At 42.2% G+C, this 23466-nt stretch overlaps 1 protein-coding gene across 1 annotated transcript in view; it reads left to right on the forward strand.

Annotated features, from left to right (window-relative positions):
* Positions 1-23466, forward strand: part of LOC135363253 (uncharacterized) — a 98018-nt gene that overhangs the window by 31952 nt on the left and 42600 nt on the right. Inside the window, exons 15-31 of the mRNA XM_064583889.1 lie at positions 207-368; positions 1882-1991; positions 2523-2712; positions 4327-4438; positions 5803-5978; positions 7362-7523; positions 9052-9161; positions 9687-9876; positions 11514-11604; positions 12878-13053; positions 14439-14600; positions 16111-16220; positions 16751-16940; positions 18598-18709; positions 19950-20125; positions 21515-21676; positions 23187-23296. Of these exons, the coding sequence (XP_064439959.1) occupies positions 207-368; positions 1882-1991; positions 2523-2712; positions 4327-4438; positions 5803-5978; positions 7362-7523; positions 9052-9161; positions 9687-9876; positions 11514-11604; positions 12878-13053; positions 14439-14600; positions 16111-16220; positions 16751-16940; positions 18598-18709; positions 19950-20125; positions 21515-21676; positions 23187-23296 (2501 nt within the window). The remainder of the gene's footprint in view (positions 1-206; positions 369-1881; positions 1992-2522; positions 2713-4326; positions 4439-5802; positions 5979-7361; positions 7524-9051; positions 9162-9686; positions 9877-11513; positions 11605-12877; positions 13054-14438; positions 14601-16110; positions 16221-16750; positions 16941-18597; positions 18710-19949; positions 20126-21514; positions 21677-23186; positions 23297-23466) is intronic.

The raw sequence follows: 23466 nt of genomic DNA on the forward strand, positions 1-23466 counted from the left end.
GTTTCAGTGTATGACTGTAAAATGGATATATGGGTAGAAAGTATATATAGAGAGACACTGAAAAAACAGCAATCTAAATTGACTTTAGTCCTTCCCGCTCTAAAACATTGTACCATTACATTCCCCTTTTCTTTCAAAACGGAGGCAAGATTGTGCTCTGCGTTTGTGGATATGAGATGCCATATACTTTTCTTTTCTTCCTACAGGGTATGCTTTCCTTTATTAATCAGAAAGGGCCACTCACAGAAGGCGTCTTCAGAAACTCAGCCAATATAAAATCCCGCAGAGTCCTAACGGAGAAACAAAATTCTGGGGTCAAAGTGAACCCGTACAGGGAATCTATTCATGTGTTCGCATCTGTCTTAAAGGTAGGGAAGGTTCTAGCATTATCCACACGTGAGTAACTGAAGCGATGATTGGTGTCCTTCATCATGACTGCTCAAGAACCATAACGGGCATAGTAGATTAATAACGTGACAAGCTGAAAAACGCTTGACAAAATCAAAATTTAAGGAAGCAACTTTAGGAGTTAAAAGCCCCATGTGTTACAAATACTTTCTGTTTTCACCACACACAGCCATCCGCACCTTCACTCCTGAAGACTCCATGCAAAATGCTAATACTGAAATGACTACAGTCATGATAATAAATTTCAAAATACGCACTGACACAAACACACTGTTTACCAAAGCAGACATCCTGACCACCCTCCTAATGAAGGCAAACTTTCCAAAAGAAATAGAACAGGGAAAGAATTTAATCCATGCACCTTTGCACTTATGAACAGCTTTGAACAACCCTATGTTAATGTAGTACTGACTACAGTCTTAGAATCTCAATCACATTTGGTCTTCCCTTGTCCCCCATTAATGTTCGAAGATGTGATAAATAGCAAAGTCCAGAAATGACTTCGGTAACCACTCCTACACTGGGGCCATAGTGATATCCAGTAGTAATATACATATAGGCATCAGGAGACAGGAGAGGAATGAGAATACACTAGGTAGCAAGATGAGTGTTGCGCTCTGTAAGGTGCACACATGGAATCTATTTTCTAGCAAGAGTTGGTAGGTTCTTTCCTGTTTCTGTGTTATAAGCACTGACTAGGAGGAGCGTGAGCACTTGTGGGTATAGTGCTTAGACATTTCTAAAGTTTTCTCTTCCTGAAGTTGACAGATCTTGGTGGAGAATCAGACTCTGCAACCTTGGCCTTGATAATATCATGGCAAACTAACTGGACAATTGTCCTAAACTAGAAATGAATCTATCCTCAGGACCACAGTGAGTCTGCCATTAGACTCTCGACTTTTAGACAGTTAAGAAAAGGAAGAATGAAGCAATTGTGAGAGTAGCTTTCTTCCAGGGAACACACATACCCCGAATGAGAAGACCTACCTCTTGCCTAATGTGTGTGCAAGAGCCCACCTGTTTGTGTTTTGATTGTTTCAGGGCTTTTCTTGCTAGAATTAAGAGCTAGCACTGTGTCTAAACCAAGCAACATGGGTATGTGTATTTCTGGCCAAGAAGCTAATAGGATTTAGGATGGTCTATAGCCAGACCCTGTCAGTTTGTGGTACTTTGCAAAAAAAGCACACACAAAAAATAAGTTCCAGATGATAGAAGGGAGCTTTATCTTCATTTCCACCACAGGCTAAGCTCTGCTTTTATGCCTCTAAGTTTTAGTGGGAGAAAATCCAAGCATCTGCTGCTGCATGTGCAAGTCAATGGAGAGTCAGAGCCGAGCACCGTGTGGGTCACAATTTGGATATCTGTGAAGGAAGTGGGGGCTGAACTGAATTTTTTAACTACATATTTTCTCTGGAATATTTCCAATACATATTTTCTATAATATATATACATAGTTTTTTTTATCTCCCTAAGGATTTTCTTAGAAATATCCATGGAAGTATATTTTTATCTGATCTCTATGACAAATGGCTCGGTGTTATTGATCAAGGCAACGAAGAGGAGAAGATAACTGCAGCCCAGAGGTAATGATGCAATAATTACTCTACTCTGGTCACATCTCCAAAATACAGCCAACATACTATCAGGAAAACATTGACTTACGTTTTGCAGCTTTGCCCACTATAATCATGACCAATGCCAAAGAGTTTCAATTCTTCACACCCATGGGGGCCAGGTTCATAATAGAGGCACACTTTAGGGCTTTTATCATTCTTCTTCTGATCTTATTAATTTGGAATCCTTGGCCGTTTTACATCTTATGGGTACATGAAACTGTTAGAGGAAATCCCCTGGTCCAAGACAGATGCAAGAACATCAGTTGCCAGGGCTATGACCTTAAAGGTCTGTCAAACATTTAACTAACCAGAGAAGTTTTTATCTGGCTCATGAACTGAATTCAGTGCAACAATTTTGCATACATTCATGCCTGGAACTCTGCTACACCGGGTTGTGTGCTAGATATACAAGGATGTATCCTGTTCCCTGTCTCTGTTTTTCCAACCTCCTAAGTGGAATCACTTGCCTAATTTAAATGAGTATTTTTCTAACCTTAGGCTTTTACCCCAGCTGCCAAGAGGAAATGTTGTTCTCTTGCGATACCTTTTTGGAGTGTTATACAACATTGAGCAACCTCCCTCATCCACTCAGATGACAGCTTATAATTTATCAGTGTTTATAACCCTAAGCGTTCTTTACGCACCTGATTCTGGCACCTTAGAATTGGAAGACAACTTGATAAAACAGGTAATGAGAGCTCTCATTTTTGTCCCCCAGGGGGTAGAATCCCTACTTTGAACCGGACATGTGCAGTAGTAACTCTGACGGATGGAACTTTGTGAAGTGCACATTTTCATTACGCCCCTGTGGAGTGGCAGAGTTCTTTATCCTACTCTGGTGGGGTCTGGGAAGGGGTGTCGTTAAACGGGAAACTCGGAGCAGTCGAGTCACTTCTTCCCCCTCCAGGAGACTAAACACTAGACTGACTAAACGAGAGAGAGAAGAGTCGTGTGATACGATAGAAAGGAACGTGGGCTTTGGAGCTTCACTAGTCAAGGTTCAACTCTCAGCCTAATCCCTGAGGGACTCGTAACCTTGGGCAAAGCCATGGTTTCCTCACTACACAATGGCGACAACAGCCAGCTCCTCTGGTCATGACAGGCATATCCTGGGTGGCTTGGGCAATATGAGCCCCCATGGCTCCAAACACATTGGCCTTCCTCTGCCAATAGTGGCTCTCTAGAAAAGTACTTGGCTACTATTTCACCTCTGCTACATCTTATGGAAACTAGCAAAAGATTCCACACCATCCTAAGAAGATGACAGGTCTTCCCCAAGCTCACACAGAGAGAGCCAGCATGAGGCAAACCAATGTGTGAGAAGGGACTGAAGTTAGACAGACAGATACATTTTCTCTCCAGCTGTGTGGGTTTTCCCTCACAACCCCACCAAAATCTCTGCTTCTCAACTTTAAGATACTTCTTCATTTAAGAAATGGTTTTCTTAAGTTTTTGTTCATACTTTATAAAGTTTCATAAGATGTTATACATCAGTTACAGCTCAATAAAACTGGAAACAAAATTTAAAAACAAAAAACAGGTAAACTTTAATAAGGTAGGCTACTTTGAATATTATCCTAGTTTTATTTATTTTTGGATATGTATTTCTTTGAGAGAGGGAAAGAGAGCGTGAGTGGGGCAGGGGCAGAAGAAGAGGGAGAGGGAGAAGACCAAGCCGATTCCCTGCTGAGCCCAGAGCCGAAAGTTGGCTCCATGTGGGGCTGGATCTCACCACCATGAGATTGTGATCTGCGCCGAAATCAAGAGTCCGACGCTCAACTGAGGGGCCCCGAAATTTATCCTAGGCTTAAAGATGTAACCACTGATCCCAAAATGTTAGCTATGAAACTAGGCCACGCATTATAACTTTAGCCCACGGATGAGCAGTATTTCAAAATGTGTACCCAAAGTACACGGGAAAGCATCAGTCATTCTAAGTTATTTCCTAGAGAACTCTGGTCTCTATGTTTTTGGTTTTTTTTTTTTAAGATTTGATTTATTTACTTGACAGAGAGGGAACACAAGGAGGGAGAGTGGGAGAGGAAGAAGCAGGCTTCCCGCTGAGCAGGGAGCCAGATATAGGGTTGATCCCAGCACCCTGGGATCTTGACCTGAGCCGAAGGGAGATGCGTAACTGACTGAGCCACCCAGGTGCCCCTGGTTTCTACGTATTTTTATCAACTCTGAATTTTTCTGACAAGTCCTTCCCGTTTTTCCTTAGATCCAAGGTCTATATACAAAATGTGTTTAAAACTATGGCCTATGGAAAAGAACACCTCATTTTTGTCTTTTTGTGTTACAGATTTCTCTTGTACAATTTCTCCTTGAAAATTGCCTCAGGATATTTGGAGAAGACATCACTTCCCTCTTGGGAGAGAACTCAATGAGTCGTGGTAACAGTGAGAAGGCTGCAGGTACCGGGAGTAATTTAATTGGCTTTAGTGAGAAGCAGACAGCAAGGCTGCCAAGGGTCATGGGAGATGCATAGACAGTGCTGTTCTGGAGCCCAGCGCATCGCCAGGGCAATGATTTCCATGTGCTCCTTCTTCCAAAGGCTGGCTCAACAGGTCAAGGGAGGTTCCACACTGTTGTGAGACCAAAGAAAGGATAAGATGAGGTCTCTGACTTCAACAAGTTTCTAGTGTAGATCATAAAGGCATTAGGACTCATCATGGTATGCTACAGTGTTTGGGATTTTTTTCTAACAAAATTCTAAAAGGGTGCTATACATATACATACATATATATTTATATATATATGTATATATGTAATAATGAATCAGAAAAGGCTCAGTACAGGATGTATGTATATGTATGTATATATTTGTATATATATGTATATATATATGTAAAACACATCATACATGTGTATGTAGTTATATATAATATATAATTATATACTTATAGTATATAAATATATTATCATAATATATATATTTATGTATATTAGAAGTACTCTGGTTGAAGCCAGAGAAGGGGCCTTTCTTCCCCTCCGTCCTCTTTTGGCTCAGGGGCTCTTGAGGCACCACAGGATTCCAGTGCCCTTTGAAATGGGTTGAAAAGAACTGTCATCATTGAGAAAAAAGGACTTGACTTGATGTCAAACTACCTCTCCAGAGTGTAAATTCCTGTGCCCGCATTTACCAGCTATATTATCTTTGGCCAGTTATACCAGCTCAGCATCAGTTAATTCATCTCTAAATATGGATAAAAATAATGTCTAAATCTTAGAATTGTTGTGTAGAATAAATAAGATGATGGATGTAATCCCAAAAAAGCCATTAATAAGACTAGGAGAAGTGCCCCTGAGACTAGAGCTAGTATGTTTTGAGCCTAGCTAATAACAGCTGTCAGCAGTCCACCTTGGAAGGTAGACTTTCGATTCAGAACCTGGAGACACGTATCATCAATCCCTCCATATTTCTGACATTTCTTGGTTTTATGATGCTTACCACATTGCTTTGAGGAAATCTTTAGGAAAATACAAGTCATCAGGAATTAAGATGAGTCTGGGGCACCTGGGTGGCTCAGTCGTTAAGCAACTGCCTTCAGCTCAGGTCATGATCCCGGGGTCCTGGGATCGAGCCCCGCATCGGGCTCCCTGCTCTGAGGGAAGCCTGCTTCTCCCTCTCCCCGTCCCCCTGCTTCTGTTCCCTCTCTCGCTGTCTCTCTCCCTCTGTCAAAATATAAATAAAATCTGTAAAAAAAAAAAAAAAAAAAGGAAGAAGTTTCAGCGTATTAAAAAACTACTACTACTAGTACTCTCTCTTCTTCCTTAGACTCCGGCAAGAAAACTGTGACAAGCCGTTCTTTCAGAGACAGGGCCTTTTGGTGGGGCTCCAGCACTTGCCAGCAGAACCAGTGCACAACCCCACATTCTGCAAAGCCAGGACAGCTCTTTGGAGTTTCCCTCATGGTTGTGTGTTATAAAGACAACCTGGCCTTCCCAATTCTGGTAGGTCATCTCATTTTGGTCTTCTATAGCTCTTCTGAGGTGGGGAAACTCTGAGAGGCCACGTGTCCTCATCCAAATCTATCCCCAAATGGAGAAGTCATGAAACAGCCCCTGGCTTTGGCTCAGAAGCTCTATTACTGTTATTTCAAGGAACAGAATCTGACTTAGGTCCTGCAGAGTCATGAGGCAAATACAACAGGAAAAGACATTCTTCTCCATTCCACGTGGGTCTTGTTTCCACAAAGACATGCGGAGGCTTGTTCAGATCAGTCAAAATGGACTCTGTGTATGTGAGTCTCTGAGAGTCCACCTCATCTTCACACTCTCCCTTCATTGCCTTCCTGCACTCACATGAGTCTCAAGTCTCCTTCAGCGGAGTCTACTCAGTCTAACAACTGCAAACATCTGACACGAGCATAGACTCATCCTCTGGCAAATAGGAATCTGTTTATGCTAACAGAATATGTCCAATGAAAGCCACAGAGTTTGGCCTGTGTTATCTCAAACTGCTGTAATGAATTGTCAGTGTGGACATTCACTGAGTATTTGGTGTCTCTGCAAGCACTGTAGGTATGTAGGGAACGTTTTGCTAGCTATGAAGAAATGTATCATATTAGCTACTTTGTTACCTGCTAGCTACTACCCCAGTTCCTTGCATCACAGCAAATTTAGGGGCTAGCTAGGATTATCATCCTCCGCACTGCCTAACCGAATCAGAAAAGCCTCAGTACAGGATGTATGTGCCCCAGCTCACACAATAGATAAGTAGCATAATAGATTTCAGATCCGTTGGATTCCCTGAGTCCAGCCCTTATTAAGATTCTACACAGCAGGGAGAGGACACGAAGATAGAGCAAAAGACAATGAAAGACTCATGAGAAGGCAGGGTAATCAGAGAAGGACAAGAGAATTTTTTAGCCTGACTTTAAAAGAGGGAACGAAATAGAACAAGTACGAATGGAGTATACAGTCACTTAAAGAGAAATAAAAAAAGGGAAAAGAGTATGTCCTAAATAGACTTCCATACTTGCGGAAGAGCATCTACGTAAGGGAATAATGAGAAAAGAATGGTAAAGTAGGAAACAGACGGTGATTCCGCAAAGGCCTTGAAGCAGAGAAGTTTGATTTAAAAGTGGAAACTCAATGGAAAGGAAAATCTGATTAAAAGAAGTGTTTAAAATGTTTCAATGTATGACTGTAAAATGGATATATGGGTAGAAAGTATATAGAGAGACACTGGAAAAACAACAATCTAAATTGACTTTAGTCCTTCCCACTCTAAAACAGTGTACCATTACATTCCCCTCCTCTTTCAAAACGGGCAAGCTTGTGCTCTGCGTTTGTGGATATGAGATCCCAAATACTTTTCTTTTCTTCCTACAGGGTATGCTTTCCTTTATTAATCAAAAAGAGCCACTCACAGACGGCGTCTTCAGAAACTCAGCCAATATAAAATCCTGCCATGTCCTAAAGGAGAAACTAAATTCTGGGGTCAAAGTGAACCCGTACAGCGAATCTGTTCATGTGGTTGCATCCGTCTTAAAGGTACGGAAGGTTCTAGCATTATCCACACGTGAGTAACTGAAGCGATGATTGGTGTCCTTCATCATGACTGCTCAAGAACCATAAAAGGCATAATAGATTAAGAACCTGACAAGCTGTAAAATGCTTGACAAAATCAAAATTTAAGGAAGCTACTTTAGGAGTTAAAAGCCCCATGTGTTAGAAATACTTTCTGTTTTCACTACGCACCGCCCTCCCCACCTTCACTCCTGAAGAGTCCATGCAAAATACTAATACTGAAATGACTTCTAGTCATGATAATAAATTTCAAAATACGCACCGATACATACACACAGTTTACCCATGAAAACATCCTCACCACCCTCCTAATGAAGGCAAACTTTCCAAAAGAAATAGAACAGGGAAAGAATTTAATCCATGAACCTTGGCACTTATGAACAGCTCTGAAAAACCCTATGTTAACGTAGTAATGACTACAGTCATAGAATCTCAGTCACATTTGGTCTTCCCTTGTACCCCATTAATGTTCGAAGATGTGATCAATAGCAAGGTCCAGAAATGACTTAGGTAAGTAACCACTCCTACACTGGGGCCATAGTGATATCCAGTAGTAATATACATATAGGCATCAGGAGACAGGAGAAGAATGATGATACACTAGGTAGCAAGATGAGTGTTGCCCTCTGTAAGGTGCACACATGGAATCGATTTTCTAGCAAGAGTTAGGAGGTTCTTTCCTGATTCCGTGTTATAAGCACCGACTAGGAAGAGGGTGAGCACTTGGGGGAGAGTGCTTAGACATTTCTAAAGTTTTCTCTTCCTGAAGTTGACGGATCTTGGTGGAGAATCAGACTCTGCAACCTTGGCCTTGATAATATCATGGCAAACTAACTGGACAATTGGCCTAAACTAGAAATGGATCTATCCTCAGGACCACAGTGAGTCTGCCATTAGACTCTCGACTTTTAGACAGTTAAGAAAAGGAAGAATGAAGCCATTGTGAGAGTAGCTTTCTTCCAGGGAGCACACCTACCCCGAGTGAGAAGACCTAGTTCTTTCCTAATATGTGTGCAAGAGCCCACCTGTTTGTGTTTTGATTGCTTCAGGCCTTTTCTTGCTAGAATGAAGAGCTAGCACTGTGTCTAAAACAAGCAACATGGGTATGTGTATTTCTGTCCAGGAAGCTAATCGAATTTAGGATGGTCTATAGCCAGACCCTGTCAGTTTGTGGTTCTTTGCAAAAAAAAAACCACACACAAAAACTAAGTTCCAGATGATAGAAGGGAGCTTTATCTTCGTTTCCACCACAGCCTACGCTCTGCTTTTATGCCTCTAACTTTTAGCGGGAGAAAATCCAAGCACCTGCTCCTGCGTGTGCAAGTCAATTGAAAGTCAGAGCCGAGCTGTGTGTGGGTCCCAGTTTGGGTATCTGTGAAGGAAGTGGGGGCTGAACTGAATTTTTTAACTACATATTTTCTCTGGAATATTTCCAATACATATTTTCTATAGTATATATATATATATATTTTTTTTCTTTTATATCCCTAAGGATTTTCGTAGAAATATCCAAGGAAGTATATTTTTATCTGACCTCTATGACAAATGGCTCGGTGTTATTGATCAAGGCAACAAAGAGGAGAATATAACTGCAGCCCAGAGGTAATGATGCAATAATTACTCTACTCTGGTCACATCTCCAAAATAAAGCCAACATACCATTAGGAAAACATTGGCTTACGTTTTGCAGCTTTGCCCACTATAATCATGACCAACGCCAAAGAATTTCAATTCTTCACACCCATGTGGCCCAGCTTAAGAATAGAGGCACGCTTTAGGGCTATTATTGTTCTTCTCCTGATCTTATTGTGGACTCCTTGGCCGTTTGACACCTCTGGATCCATGCAACTTGTAGACGAAATTCCCTGGTTCAAGACACATGCAAGAGCATCAACTGCCAGGGCTATGACCTTAAAAGTCTGACAAACGTTTAACTAACCAGAGAAGTGTTTATCTGGCTCAGGAACTGAATTCAGTGCAAGAATTTTGTCTACATTCATGCCTCGAACTCTGCTAGAGCGGGTTGTGTGCTAGATATACAAGGATGTATCCTTTTCCCTGTCTGTTTTTCCAACCTCCTAAGTGGAATCACTTGCCTAATTTAAAAGTGTGTTTTTCTGACCATAGGCTTTTAGCCCAGCTGCCAAGAGCAAATGTTGTTCTCTCGCGATACCTTTTTGGAGTGCTATACAACATTGAGCAACATTCCTCATCCAATCAGATGACAGCTTATAATGTAACCGTTTGTACAGCCCCAAGCGTTCTTTACCCACCTGATTCCGGCAGCTTGGAATTGGAAGACAACTTGATAAAAAAGGTGATGAGAGCTCTCATTTTTGTTCCCCAGGGGGTAGAATCCCTACTTTGAACCGGACATGTGCAGTAGTAACTCTGACGGATGGAACTTTGTGAAGTGCACATTTTCATTAGGGCCCTATGGAGTGGCAGAGTTCTTTATCCTACTCTGGCGGAGTCAGGGAAGGGGTGTCGTTAAATGGGAAACTCGGAGCAGTCGAGTCACTTCTTCCCCCTCCAGGAGACTAAACACTAGACTGACTAAACGAGAGAGAGAGGAGTCGTGTGATACGATAGAAAAGAACCTGGGCGTTGGAGCTTCACTAGTCAAGGTTCAACTCTCAGCCTAATCCCTGAGGGACTCGTAACCTTGGGCAAAGCCATGGTTTCCTCACTACACAATGGCGACAACAGCCAGCTCCTCTGGTCATCACTGGCACATCCTGGGTGGCTTGGGCAATATGAGCCCCCATGGCTCCAAACACATTGGCCGTCCTCTGCCAATTGTGGCTCATCTAGAAAAGTACTCGGCTACTATTTCACCTCTGCTACGTCGTATGGAAAGTAGCAAGAGATTCCAGAATATCCTAATAAGATGACAGGTCTTCCCCAAGCTCACCCAGAGAGAGCCAGTATGAGGCAAAGCAATGCGTGGGAAGGGACTGAAGATAGACAGACAGATACGTTTTCTCTCCAGCTGTGTGGGTTTTCCCTCACAACCCCACCAAAATCCCTGCTTCCCAACTTTAAGATACTTCTTCATTTAGAAATGGTTTTCTTAAGTTTTTGTTCATACTTTTAAAGTTTCATAAGATGGTATACATCAGTTACAGCTCAATAAAACTGGACACAAAATTTAAAAGCAAAAAATAAGTAAACTTTAATAAGGTAGGTTACTTTGAAAATTATCTTTGTTTTATTTATTTTTTGATATGTATTTATTTGAGAGAGGGAAAGATAGAGCGTGAGCATTGCAGGGGCAGAAGAAGAGGGAGAGGGAGAGGGAGAAGCCCAAGCCGATTCCCCGCTGAGCACGGAGCCCAAAGTTGGCTCCATGTGGGGCTGGATCTCACCACCATGAGGTCGTGATCTACGCCGAAATCAAGAGTCAGACGGCCAACTGAGGGGCCCCGAAATTTACCCTAGGCTTAAAGACGTAACCACTGATCCTAAAATGTTAGCTCTTAAACGAGGACACTCAGTATAACTTTAGCCCACGGATGAGCAGTATTTTAAAATGTGTACCCAAAGTACACGGGAAAGTATCACTCTTCCTAAGTTATTTCTGAGAGAACTCTGGTTTCTCTGTGTTTTTTTTTTTTTTTTAAACTTGTATTTATTTACGTGACTGAGAGAGACACAGCGAGAGAGGGAACACAAGCCGTGTGAGTGGGAGAGGGAGAAGCAGGCTTCCCGCTGAGCAGGGAGCGCGATGTAGGGCTGATCCCAGCACCCTGGGATTATGACCTGAGTCGAACGCAGACGCTTAGCCGACTAAGCCACCCAGGCGCCCCTGGTTTCTACATATTTTTATCAACTCTGAATTTTTCTGAGAAGTCCTTCACATTTTTTCTTACAGCCAAGGTCTGTATACAAAATGTGATTTATAACTATGCCCTATGGAAAAGAGCACCCCATTCTTGTCTTTTTGTGTTACAGATTTGTCTTGTACAGTTTCTCATTCAAAATTGCCTCAGGATATTTGGAGAAGTCATCACTTCCCTCTTGGGAGAGAACTCAATGAGTCATGGTAAGAGCGAGAAGGCTGCAGGTACCGGGAGTAATTTAATTGGCTTTAGTGAGAAGCAGACAGCAAGGTTGCCCGGGGTCATGGGAGAGCTGTTCTGGAGCCCAGAGCATTACCAGGGCAAGGATTTCCATGGGCTCCTTCTTCCGAAGGCTGGCTCACAGGTCAAGGGAGGTTCCACACTGTTGTGAGACCAAAGAAAGGATAAAATGCGGTCTCTGACTTCAAGAAGTTTCTAGTGTAGATCATAAGGGCATTAGGACTCATCATGGTATGCTACAGTGTTTGGGAATTTTTTCTAACAAAATTCTAAATGGGTGCTATATATCTATCTATATATAGAACATCACACATATATATGTAGTTATATATATATATATATAATATATAATTAGATACTTATACTATATAAATATAATCATAATATATATATTTATGTGTATTAGATGTGCCTTGGCTGAAGCCAGAGTAAGGGGGCTTTCTTCCCCTCCCTCCTCTTTTGGCTCAGGGGCTCTTGAGGCACCACAGGATTCCAGTGCCCTTTGAAACGGGTTGAAAGAACTGGCATCATTGAGAAAAAAGGACTTGACTTGATGTCAAAAAACCTCTCCAGAGTGTAACGTCCTGTGCCCCCATTTACCAGCTATATTACCTTTGATCAGTTTTTCTAGCTCAGCATCAGTTTATTCATCTCTAAAATGTGGATAAAAATAATGTCTAAATCTTAGAATTGTTGTGTAGAATAAATAAGATGATGGATGGAATCCAAAAAAAGCCATTAATAGGACTAGGAGAAGTGCCCCTGAGACTAGAGCTAGTACGATTTGAGCCTAGCTAATCACAGCTACCTGGCAGCAGTCCACCTTAAAAGGTAGACTTTCGATTCAGAACCTGGAGACACGTATCATCAATCCCTCCATATTTCTGACATTTCTTGGTTTTATGATGCTTACCACATTACTTTGAGGAAATCTTTTGGAAAATACAAGTCATCAGGAATTAAGATGAGTCCGGGGCGCCTGGGTGGCTCAGTCGTTAAGCGTCTGCCTTCAGCTCAGGTCATGATCCCGGGGTCCTGGGATCGAGCCCCGCATCGGTGTCCCTGCTCCGAGGGAAGCCTGCTTCTCCCTCTCCCCCTCCCCCTGCTTGTGTTCCCTCTCTCGCTGTCTCTCTCTCTGTCAAAATATAAATAAAATCTGTAAAAAAAAAAAAAAGGAAAAAGAAGGTTCAGCGTATTAAACAACAACTACTACTACTAATCTCACTTCTTCCTTAGATTACGGGAAGAAGACTGTGAAAAGCCGTTATTTCAGAGCCAGGGCCTTTTGGTGGGGCACCAGAACTTTCCAGCACAACCAGTGCACATCCCCACCTTCCGCAAAGCCAGGACAGCTCTTTGGAGTTTCCCTCATGGATATGTGTTATAAAGACAAGCTGCCCTTTCCAATTCTGGTAGGTCATCTCCTTTTGGTCTTCTATAGCCCTCCTGAGGAGGGGAAACTCTGAGAGGCCACGTGTCCTCATCCAAATCTATCCCCAAATGGAGAAGTCATTAGACAGCCCCTGGCTTTGGCTGAGAAGCTCTGTTACTGTTATTTCAAGGAACAGAATCTGACTTAGGTCCAGCAGAGTCATGAGGCAAATAGAACAGGAAAAGACATTCTTCTCCATTCCACTTGTATCTTGTTTCCACAAAGACCCACCGAGGCCTGTTCAGATCAGTCAAAATGGACTCTGTCTGTGAGTCTCTGAGAGTCCACCTCATCTTCACACTCCCCCTTCATTGCCTTCCTGCACTCACATGAGTCTCAAGTCTCCTTCAGCAGAGTCTACGCAGTCTAACAACTGCAAACATCTGACACGAGCATAGACTCATCCTCTGGCAAATAGGAATCTGTTAATCCTAACAGAGTATGTCAAATGAAAGCCACAGAGTTTGGCCTGTGTTATCTCAAACTGCTGTAGTGAATTGTCAGTGTGGACCTTCACTGAGTATTCAGTGTCTCTGCAAGCATTGTACGCGATGTAGGGAACGTTCTGCTAGGTATGAAGAAATGTATCATCCTAGCTAGGATGTTACCTGCTAGCTACTACCCCAGGTCCTTGCATCACAGCAAATTTAGGGGCTAGCTAGGATTATCATCCTTCGCACTGCCTAAACGAATCAGAAAAGCATCAGTACAGGATGTATGTGCCCCAGGTCACACAATAGATAAATAGCATAATAGACTTCAGATCCGTTGGATTCCCTGAGTCCACCCCTTATTAAGTTTCTACACAGCAGGGAGAGGACATGAAGATACAGCAAAAGACAATGAAAGACTCATGAGAAGGAAGGGTAATCAGAGAAGGAGAAGAGAGTTTCTGAGCCTGACTTTAAAAGAGGGAAGAAAATAGAACAAGTAGGAAAGGAGTATACAGTCACTTAAAGAGAAATAAACAAATGGGAAATGAGTATTTCCTAAATAGACTTCCATACTTGGGAAGGAGCATCTATGTAGGGAATAATGAGAAAGAAATGCTAAAGTAGGAAACAGATGGTGATTCCCCAAAATCCTTGAAGCGGAGAAGTTTGATTTAAAAGTGGAAACTCAATGGAAAGGAAAATCTGAATAAAAGAAGTGTTTAAAATGTTTTAGTGTATGACTGTAAAATGGATATTTGGGTCGAAATTATATAGAAAGACACTGAAAAAAAAAACAATCTAAATTGACTTTGGCCCTTCCCACTCTAAAACAGTGTACCATTACATTCCCGTGCTCTTTCAAAATGGAGGCAAGCTTGTGCTCTGCGTTTGTGGATATGAGATGCCATGTACTTTTCTTTTCTTCCTACAGGATATGCTTTCCTTTATTAATCAAAAAGGGCCACTCACAGAAGGCGTCTTCAGCAAATCAGTCAATATAAAATCCTGCAGAGTCCTAAAGAAAAAACTAAATTCTGGGGTCAAACTGAACGCGTACAGCGAATCTGTTCATGTGGTCGCATCCGTCTTAAAGGTAGGGAAGGTTCTAGCATTATCCACATATGTGTAACTGAAGCTATGAATGGTGTCCTTCATCATGACTGCTCAAGAACCGTGATGGGCATAATAGATTAAGAACCTGACAAGCTGAAAAATGCTTGACAAAATCAAAATTTGAGGAAGCTACTTTAGGAGTTCAAAGCCCCATGTGTTAGAAATACTTTCTGTTTTCACTACACACCGCCCTCCCCACCCTCACTCCTGAAGACTCCATGCAAAATACTAATACTGAAATGACTACTAGTCATGATAATAAATTTCAAAATTCGCACCAATACGTACACACTGTTTACCCATGCAAACATCCTCACCACCCTCCTAATGAAGGCAAACTTTCCAAAAGAAATAGAACAGGGAAAGAATTTAATCCATCCACCTTGGCACTTATGAACAGCTCTGAACAACCCTATGTTAACGTAGTAATGACTACAGTCTTAGAATCTCAGTCACATTTGGTCTTCCCTTGTCCCCCGTTAATGTTCGAAGATGTGATAAATAGCCAAGTCCAGAAATGACTTAGGTAACCACTCCTACACTGGGGCCATAGTGATATCAGTAATAATATACGTAAAGGCATCAAGAGACAGGAGAAGAATGATGATACACTAGGTAGGAAGATGAGTGTTGCCCTCTGTAAGGTGCAAACATGGAATCGATTTTCTAGCAAGAGTTAGGAGGTTCTTTCCTGATTCCGTGTTATAAGCACCGACTAGGAAGAGGGTGAGCACTTGTGGGGAGAGTGCTTAGACATTTCTAAAGTTTTCTCTTCCTGAAGTTGACGGATCTTGGTGGAGAATCAGACTCTGCAACCTTGGCCTTGATAATATCATGGCAAACTAACTGGACAATTGGCCTATACTAGAAATGGATCTATCCTCAGGACCACAGTGAGTCTGCCATTAGACTCTCGACTTTTAGACAGTTAAGAAAAGGAAGAATGAAGCCATTGTGAGAGTAGCTTTCTTCCAGGGAGCACACCTACCCCGAGTGAGAAGACCTAGTTCTTTCCTAATATGTGTGCAAGAGCCCACCTGTTTGTGTTTTGATTGTTTCAGCCCTTTTCTTACTAGAATGAAGAGCTAGCACTGTGTCTAAAACAAGCAACATGGTATGTGTATTTCTGTCCAAGAAGCTAATAGGATTTAGGATGGTCTATAGCCAGACCCTGTCAGTTTGTGGTACTTTGCAAAAAAAGCACACACAAAAAATAAGTTCCAGATGATAGAAGGGAGCTTTATCTTCATTTCCACCACAGCCTAAGCTCTGCTTTTATGCCTCTAAGTTTTAGCGGGAGAAAATCCAAGCACCTGCTCCTGCGTGTGCAAGTCAATGGAGAGTCAGAGCCGAGCTCCGTGTGGGTCGCAGTTTGGGTATCTGTAAAGGAAGTGGGGGCTGAACTGAATTTTTTAACTACATATTTTCTCTGGAATATTTCCAATACATATTTTCTATAATATATACACATATTTTTTTATCTCCCTAAGGACTTTCTTGAAAATATCCCGGGAAGTATATTTTTATCTGATCTCTATGACGAATGGCTCGGTGTTATTGATGAAGGCAACAAAGAGGCGATGATAACTGCAGCCCAGAGGTAACGATGCACTAATTACTCTACTCTGGTCACATCTCCAAAATACACCCAACATACTATCAGGAAAACATTGGCTTACGTTTTGCAGCTTTGCACACTATAATCATGACCAACGCCAAAGAGTTTCAATTCTTCACGCCCATGGGGGCCAGCTTCAGAATAGAGGCACGCTTTAGGGCTATGATTGTTCTTCTCCTGATCTTATTAGTGTGGAGTCCTTGGCCGTTTTACACCTTCTGGATCCTTGAAACTAGTAGACAAAATTCCCTGGTCTAAGACAGATCAAGAGCAACAATTGCCAGGGCTATGACCTTAAAAGTCTGTCAGACATTTAACTAACCAGAGAAGTGTTTATCTGGCTCAGGAACTGAATTCAGTGCACCAATTTTGTCTACATTCATGCCTGGAACTCTGCTACAGCGGGTTGTGTGCTAGATATACAAGGATGTATCCTGTTCCCTGTCTCTGTTTTTCCAACCTCCTAAGTGGAATCACTTGCCTAATTTAAAAGTGTGTTTTCCTGACCTTAGGCTTTTAGCCCAGCTGCCAAGAGCAAATGTTGTTCTCTTGCGATACCTTTTTGGAGTGCTATACAACATCGAGCAACATTCCTCATCCAATCAGATGACAGCTTATAATTTATCTGTTTGTATAGCCCCAAGCGTTCTTTACCCACCTGATTCCGACAGCTTGGAATTGGAAGACAACTTGATAAAAAAGGTAATGAGAGCTCTCATTTTTGTCCCCTGGGGGGTAGAATCCCTACTTTGACCCGGACATGTACAGTAGTAACTCTGACAGATGGAACTTTGTGAAGTGCACATTTTCATTAGGCCCCTGTGGAGTGGCAGAGTTCTTTATCCTACTCTGGTTGGGTCTGGGAAGGGGTGTTGTTAAATGGAAAACTCAGAGCGGTCGAGTCACTTCTTCCCGCTCCAGGAGACGAAACCTAGACTGACTAAATGAGAGAGAGAAGAGTCGTGTGATACGATAGAAAAGAACCTGGGCTTTGGAGCTTCACCAGTCAAGGTTTAACTCTCAGCCTAATCCCTGAGGGACTCATATCTTTGGGCAAAGCCATGGTTTCCTCACTACACAATGGCGACAACAGGCAGCTCCTCTGGTCATCACTGGCACATCCTAGGTGGCTTGGGCAATATGAGCACCCATGCCTCCAAACACATTGGCCTTCCTCTGCCAATTGTGGCTCATCTAGAAAAGTACTCGGCTACTATTTCACTTCTGCTACATCATACGGAAAGTAGCAAGAGATTCCAGAATATCCTAATAAGATAACAGGTCTTCCCCAAGCTCACCCAGAGAGAGCCAGTATGAGGCAAAGCCATGCGTGAGAAGGGACTGAAGTTAGACAGACAGATACGTTTTCTCTCCAGCTCTGTAGGTTTTCCCTCACAACCCCACCAAAATCTCTCCTTCCCAACTTTAAGATGCTTCCTCATTTAAGAAATGGTTTTCTTAAGTTTTTGTTCATACTTTATTAAGTTTCAGAAGATGGTAAACATCAGTTACAACTCAATAAAACTGGAAACAAAATTTAAAAACAAAAAATAAGTAAACTTTAATAAGGTAGGCTACTTTGAATATTATCCTAGTTTTATTTATTTTTTGATACGTATTTATTTGAGAAAGGGAAAGAGAGAGCGTGAGCGGGGCAGGGGCAGAAGAAGAGGGAGAGGGAGAGGGAGAGGGAGAGGGAGAAGCCCAAGCCGATTCCCCGCTGAGCACGGAGCCCAAAGTTGGCTCCATGTGGGGCTGGATCTCACCACGATGACATCGTGATCTGCGCCGAAACCAAGAGTCAGACGCCCAACTGTGGAGCCCCGAAATTTATCCTAGGCTTAAAGACGTAACCGCTGATCCCAAACTGTTAGCTCTTAAACTAGGCCACGCATTATAACTTTAGCCCACGGATGAGCAGTATTTTAAAATGTATACCCAAAGTACACGGGAAAGTATCACTCCTTCTAAGTTACTTCTGAGAGAACTCTGGTTTCTATGTGTTTTTGGGGTTTTTTTGGGTTTTTTTTAAGCTTTTATTTACTTGACTGAGAGGGACACAGCGAGAGAGAAAACACAAGCTGGGGGAGTGGGAGAGGGAGAAGCAGGCTTCCCACTGTGCAGGGAGCCCGATATATGGCTTATCCCAGCACCCTGGAATTACGACCTGAGCCGAGTGCAGATGCTTAACCGACTGAGCCACCCAGGCGCCCCTGGTTTCTACATATTTTTATCAACTCTGAATTTTTCTGAGAAGTCCTTCCCATTTTTTCTTAGATCCAAGGTCTGTATACAAAATATGATTTATAACTATGCCCTATGGAAAAGAGCACCCCATTCCTGTCTTTTTGTGTTACAGATTTGTCTTGTACAATTTCTCATTGAAAATTGCCTCAGGATATTTGGAGAAGACATCACTTCCCTCTTGGGTGAGAACTCAATGAGTCATGGTAACAGCGAGAAGGCCGCAGGTACCGGGCGTAATTTAATTGGCTTTAGTGAGAAACAGACAGCAAGGTTGCCAGGGGTCATGGGAGATGCTTAGACAGAGCTGTTCTGGAGCCCAGAGCATCGCCAGGGCAAGGATTTCCATGTGCTCCTTCTTCCGAAGGCTGGCTCACAGGTCAAGGGAAGTTCCACACTGTTGTGAGACCAAAGAAAGAATAAGATGATGTCTCTGACTTCAAGAAGTTTCTAGTGTAGATCATAAGGGCATTAGGACTCATCATGGTATGGTACAGTGTTTGGGAATTTTTTCTATCAAAATTCCAAATGGGTATAACATCATACATATATATGTAGTTACATATATATAATATATAATTAGATACTTATAGTATATAAATATATAATAATATATATATTTATGTATACAAGATGTGCTCGGGTTGAAGCCAGAGCAAGGGGCCTTTCTTCCACTCCCTCCTCTTTTGGCTCAGGGGCTCTTGCGGCACCACAGGATTCCAGTGCCCTTTGAAACGGGTTCAAAAGAACTGGCATCATTGAGAAAAAAGGACTTGACTTGATGTCAAACTACCTCTCCAGAGTGTAAATTCCTCTGCCCTAATTTACCAGCTATATTATCTTTGGCCAGTTATTCCAGCTCAGCATCAGTTTATTCATCTCTAAAATGTGGATAAAAATGATGTCTCAATCTTAGAATTGTGGTAAAGACTAAATAAGATGATGGATGTAATCCCAAAAAAGCCATTAATAGGCCTAGGAGAAGTGCTCCTGAGACCAGAGGTAGTATGATTTGAGCCTAGCTAATCACAGCTACCTGGCAGCAGTCCACCTTAGAAGGTAGACTTTCGATTCAGAACCTGGAGACACGTATCATCAATCCCTCCATATTTCTGACATTTCTTGGTTTTATGATGCTTACCACATTGCTTTGAGGAAATCTTTAGAAAAATACAAGTCATCAGGAATTAAGATGAGTCTGGGGCACATGAGTTGCTCAGTCGTTAAGCGTCCAGCTTCAGCTCAGGTCATGATCCCGGGATCCTGGGATCAAGCCCCGCATCGGGCTCCCTGCTCCGAGGGAAGCCTGCTTCTCCCTCTCCCCCTCCCCCTGCTAGTGTTCCCTCTCTCGCTGTCTCTCTCTCTCTGTCAAAATATAAATAAAATCTGTAAAAAAAAAAAAAAAGGAAAAAGAAGGTTCAGCGTATTAAACAACAACTACTACTACTAATCTCACTTCTTCCTTAGATTACGGGAAGAAGACTGTGAAAAGCCGTTATTTCAGAGCCAGGGCCTTTTGGTGGGGCACCAGAACTTTCCAGCACAATCAGTGCACATCCCCACCTTCCGCAAAGCCAGGACAGCTCTTTGGAGTTTCCCTCATGGATATGTGTTATAAAGACAAGCTGCCCTTTCCAATTCTGGTAGGTCATCTCCTTTTGTTCTTCTATAGCCCTCCTGAGGAGAGGAAACTCTGAGAGGCCACATGTCCTCATCCAAATCTATCCCCAAATGGAGAAGTCATTAGACAGCCCCTGGCTTTGGCTGAGAAGCTCTGTTACTGTTATTTCAAGGAACAGAATCTGACTTAGGTCCAGCAGAGTCATGAGGCAAATACAACAGGAAAAGACATTCTTCTCCATTCCACTTGTATCTTGTTTCCACAAAGACCCACCGAGGCCTGTTCAGATCAGTCAAAATGGACTCTGTGTATGTGAGTCTCTGAGAGTCCACCTCATCTTTACACTCTCCCTTCATTGCCTTCCTGCACTCACATGAGTCTCAAGTCTCCTTCAGCGGAGTCTACTCAGTCTAACAACTGCAAACATCTGACACGAGCATAGACTCATCCTCTGGCAAATAGGAATCTGTTAATCCTAACAGAGTATGTCAAATGAAAGCCACAGAGTTTGGCCTGTGTTATCTCAAACTGCTGTAGTGAATTGTCAGTGTGGACCTTCACTGAGTATTCGGTGTCTCTGCAAGCATTGTACGGGATGTAGGGAACATTCTGCTAGCTATGAAGAAATGTATCATCTTAGCTAGGATGTTACCTGCTAGCTACTACCCCAGGTCCTTGCATCACAGCAAATTTAGGAGCTAGCTAGGATTATCATCCTCTGCACTGCCAAACCGAATCAGAAAAACCTCAGTACAGGATGTATGTGCCCCAGTTCACACAATAGATAAAAAGAATAATAGACTTCAGATCCGTTGGATTCCCTGAGTCCACCCCTTATTAAGTTTCTACAAAGCAGGGAGAGGACATGAAGATACAGCAAAAGACAATGAAAGACTCATGAGAAGGAAGGGTAATCAGAGAAGGAGAAGAGAGTTTCTGAGCCTGACTTTAAAAGAGGGAAGAAAATAGAACAAGTAGGAAAGGAGTATACAGTCACTTAAAGAGAAATAAACAAATGGGAAATGAGTATTTCCTAAATAGACTTCCATACTTGGGAAGGAGCATCTATGTAGGGAATAATGAGAAAGAAATGCTAAAGTAGGAAACAGATGGTGATTCCCCAAAATCCTTGAAGCGGAGAAGTTTGATTTAAAAGTGGAAACTCAATGGAAAGGAAAATCTGAATAAAAGAAGTGTTTAAAATGTTTCAGTGTATGACTGTAAAATGGATATTTGGGTCAAAATTATACAGAAAGACACTGAAAAAAAAAAAACAATCTAAATTGACTTTGGTCCTTCCCACTCTAAAACAGTGTACCATTACATTCCCGTGCTCTTTCAAAATGGAGGCAAGCTTGTGCTCTGCGTTTGTGGATATGAGATGCCATATACTTTTCTTTTCTTCCTACAGGATATGCTTTCCTTTATTAATCAAAAAGGGCCACTCACAGAAGGCGTCTTCCGCAAATCAGTCAATATAAAATCCTGCAGAGTCCTAAAGAAAAAACTAAATTCTGGGGTCAAACTGAACCCGTATAGCGAATCTGTTCATGTGGTCGCATCCGTCTTAAAGGTAGGGAAGGTTCTAGCATTATCCACATATGTGTAACTGAAGCTATGAATGGTGTCCTTCATCATGACTGCTCAAGAACCGTAATGGGCATAATAGATTAAGAACCTGACAAGCTGAAAAATGCTTGACAAAATCAATATTTAAGGAAGCTCCTTTAGGAGTTAAAAGCCCCATGTGTTAGAAATACTTTCTGTTTTCACTACACACCGCCCTCCCCACCTTCACTCCTGAAGACTCCATGCAAAATACTAATAATGAAATGACTACTAGTCATGACAATAAATTTCAAAATTTGCACCGATACGTACACACTGTTTACCCATGCAAACATCCTCACCACCCTCCTAATGAAGGCAAACTTTCCAAAAGAAATAGAACAGGGAAAGAATTTAATCCATCCACCTTGGCACTTATGAACAGCTCTGAACAACCCTATGTTAACGTAGTAATGACTACAGTCTTAGACTCTCAGTCACATTTGGTCTTCCCTTGTCCCCCGTTAATGTTCGAAGATGTGATGAATAGCAAAGTCCAGAAATGACTTCGGTAACCACTTCTACACTGGGGCCATAGTGATATCCAGTAGTAATATACATATAGGCATCAGGAGACAGGAGAAGAATGATGATACACGAGGTAGCAAGATGAGTGTTGCCCTCTGTAAGGTGCACACATGGAATCAATTTTCTAGCAAGACTTAGGAGGTTCTTTCCTGATTCCGTGTTATAAGGACCGACTAGGAAGAGGGTGAGCACTTGGGGGAGAGTGCTTAGACATTTCTAAAGTTTTCTCTTCCTGAAGTTGATGGATCTTGGTGGAGAATCAGACTCTGCAACCTTGGCCTTGATAATATCATGGCAAAATACCTGGACAATTGGCCTAAACTAGAAATGGATCTATCCTCAGGACCACAGTGAGTCTGCCATTAGACTCTCGACTTTTAGACAGTTAAGAAAAGGAAGAATGAAGCAATTTGAGAGTAGCTTTCTTCCAGGGAGCACACATACCCCGAGTGAGAAGACCTAGTTCTTTCCTAATATGTGTGCAAGAGCACACCTGTTTGTGTTTTGATTCTTTCAGCCCTTTTCTTGCTAGAATGAAGAGCTAGCACTGTGTCTAAAACAAGCAACATGGGTATGTGTATTTCTGTCCAAGAAGCTAATAGGATTTAGGATGGTCTATAGCCAGACCCTGTCAGTTTGTGGTACTTTGCAAAAAAAGCACACACAAAAAATAAGTTCCAGATGATAGAAGGGAGCTTTATCTTCATTTCCACCACAGCGTACGCTCTGCTTTTATGCCTCTAAGTTTTAGCGGGAGAAAATCCAAGCACCTGCTCCTGCGTGTGCAAGTCAATGGAGAGTCAGAGCCGAGCTCCGTGTGGGTCTCAGTTTGGGTATCTGTAAAGGAAGTGGGGGCTGAACTGATTTTTTTAACTACATATTTTCTCTGGAATATTTCCAATACATATTTTCTATAATATATACACATATTTTTTTATCTCCCTAAGGACTTTCTTGAAAATATCCCGGGAAGTATATTTTTATCTGATCTCTATGACGAATGGCTCGGTGTTATTGATGAAGGCAACAAAGAGGCGATGATAACTGCAGCCCAGAGGTAACGATCCAATAATTACTCTACTCTGGTCACATCTCCAAAATACAGCCAACATACTATCAGGAAAACATTGGCTTACGTTTTGCAGCTTTGCACACTATAATCATGACCAACGCCAAAGAGTTTCAATTCTTCACGCCCATGGGGGCCAGCTTCACAATAGAAGCACA

Source organism: Mirounga angustirostris, unplaced genomic scaffold, assembly GCF_029215605.1.
Source record: "Mirounga angustirostris isolate CCGP_5_RB_7025 unplaced genomic scaffold, mMirAng1.0.hap1 SCAF_81, whole genome shotgun sequence".
In the NCBI taxonomy this organism is placed as follows: Eukaryota; Metazoa; Chordata; class Mammalia; order Carnivora; family Phocidae; genus Mirounga; species Mirounga angustirostris.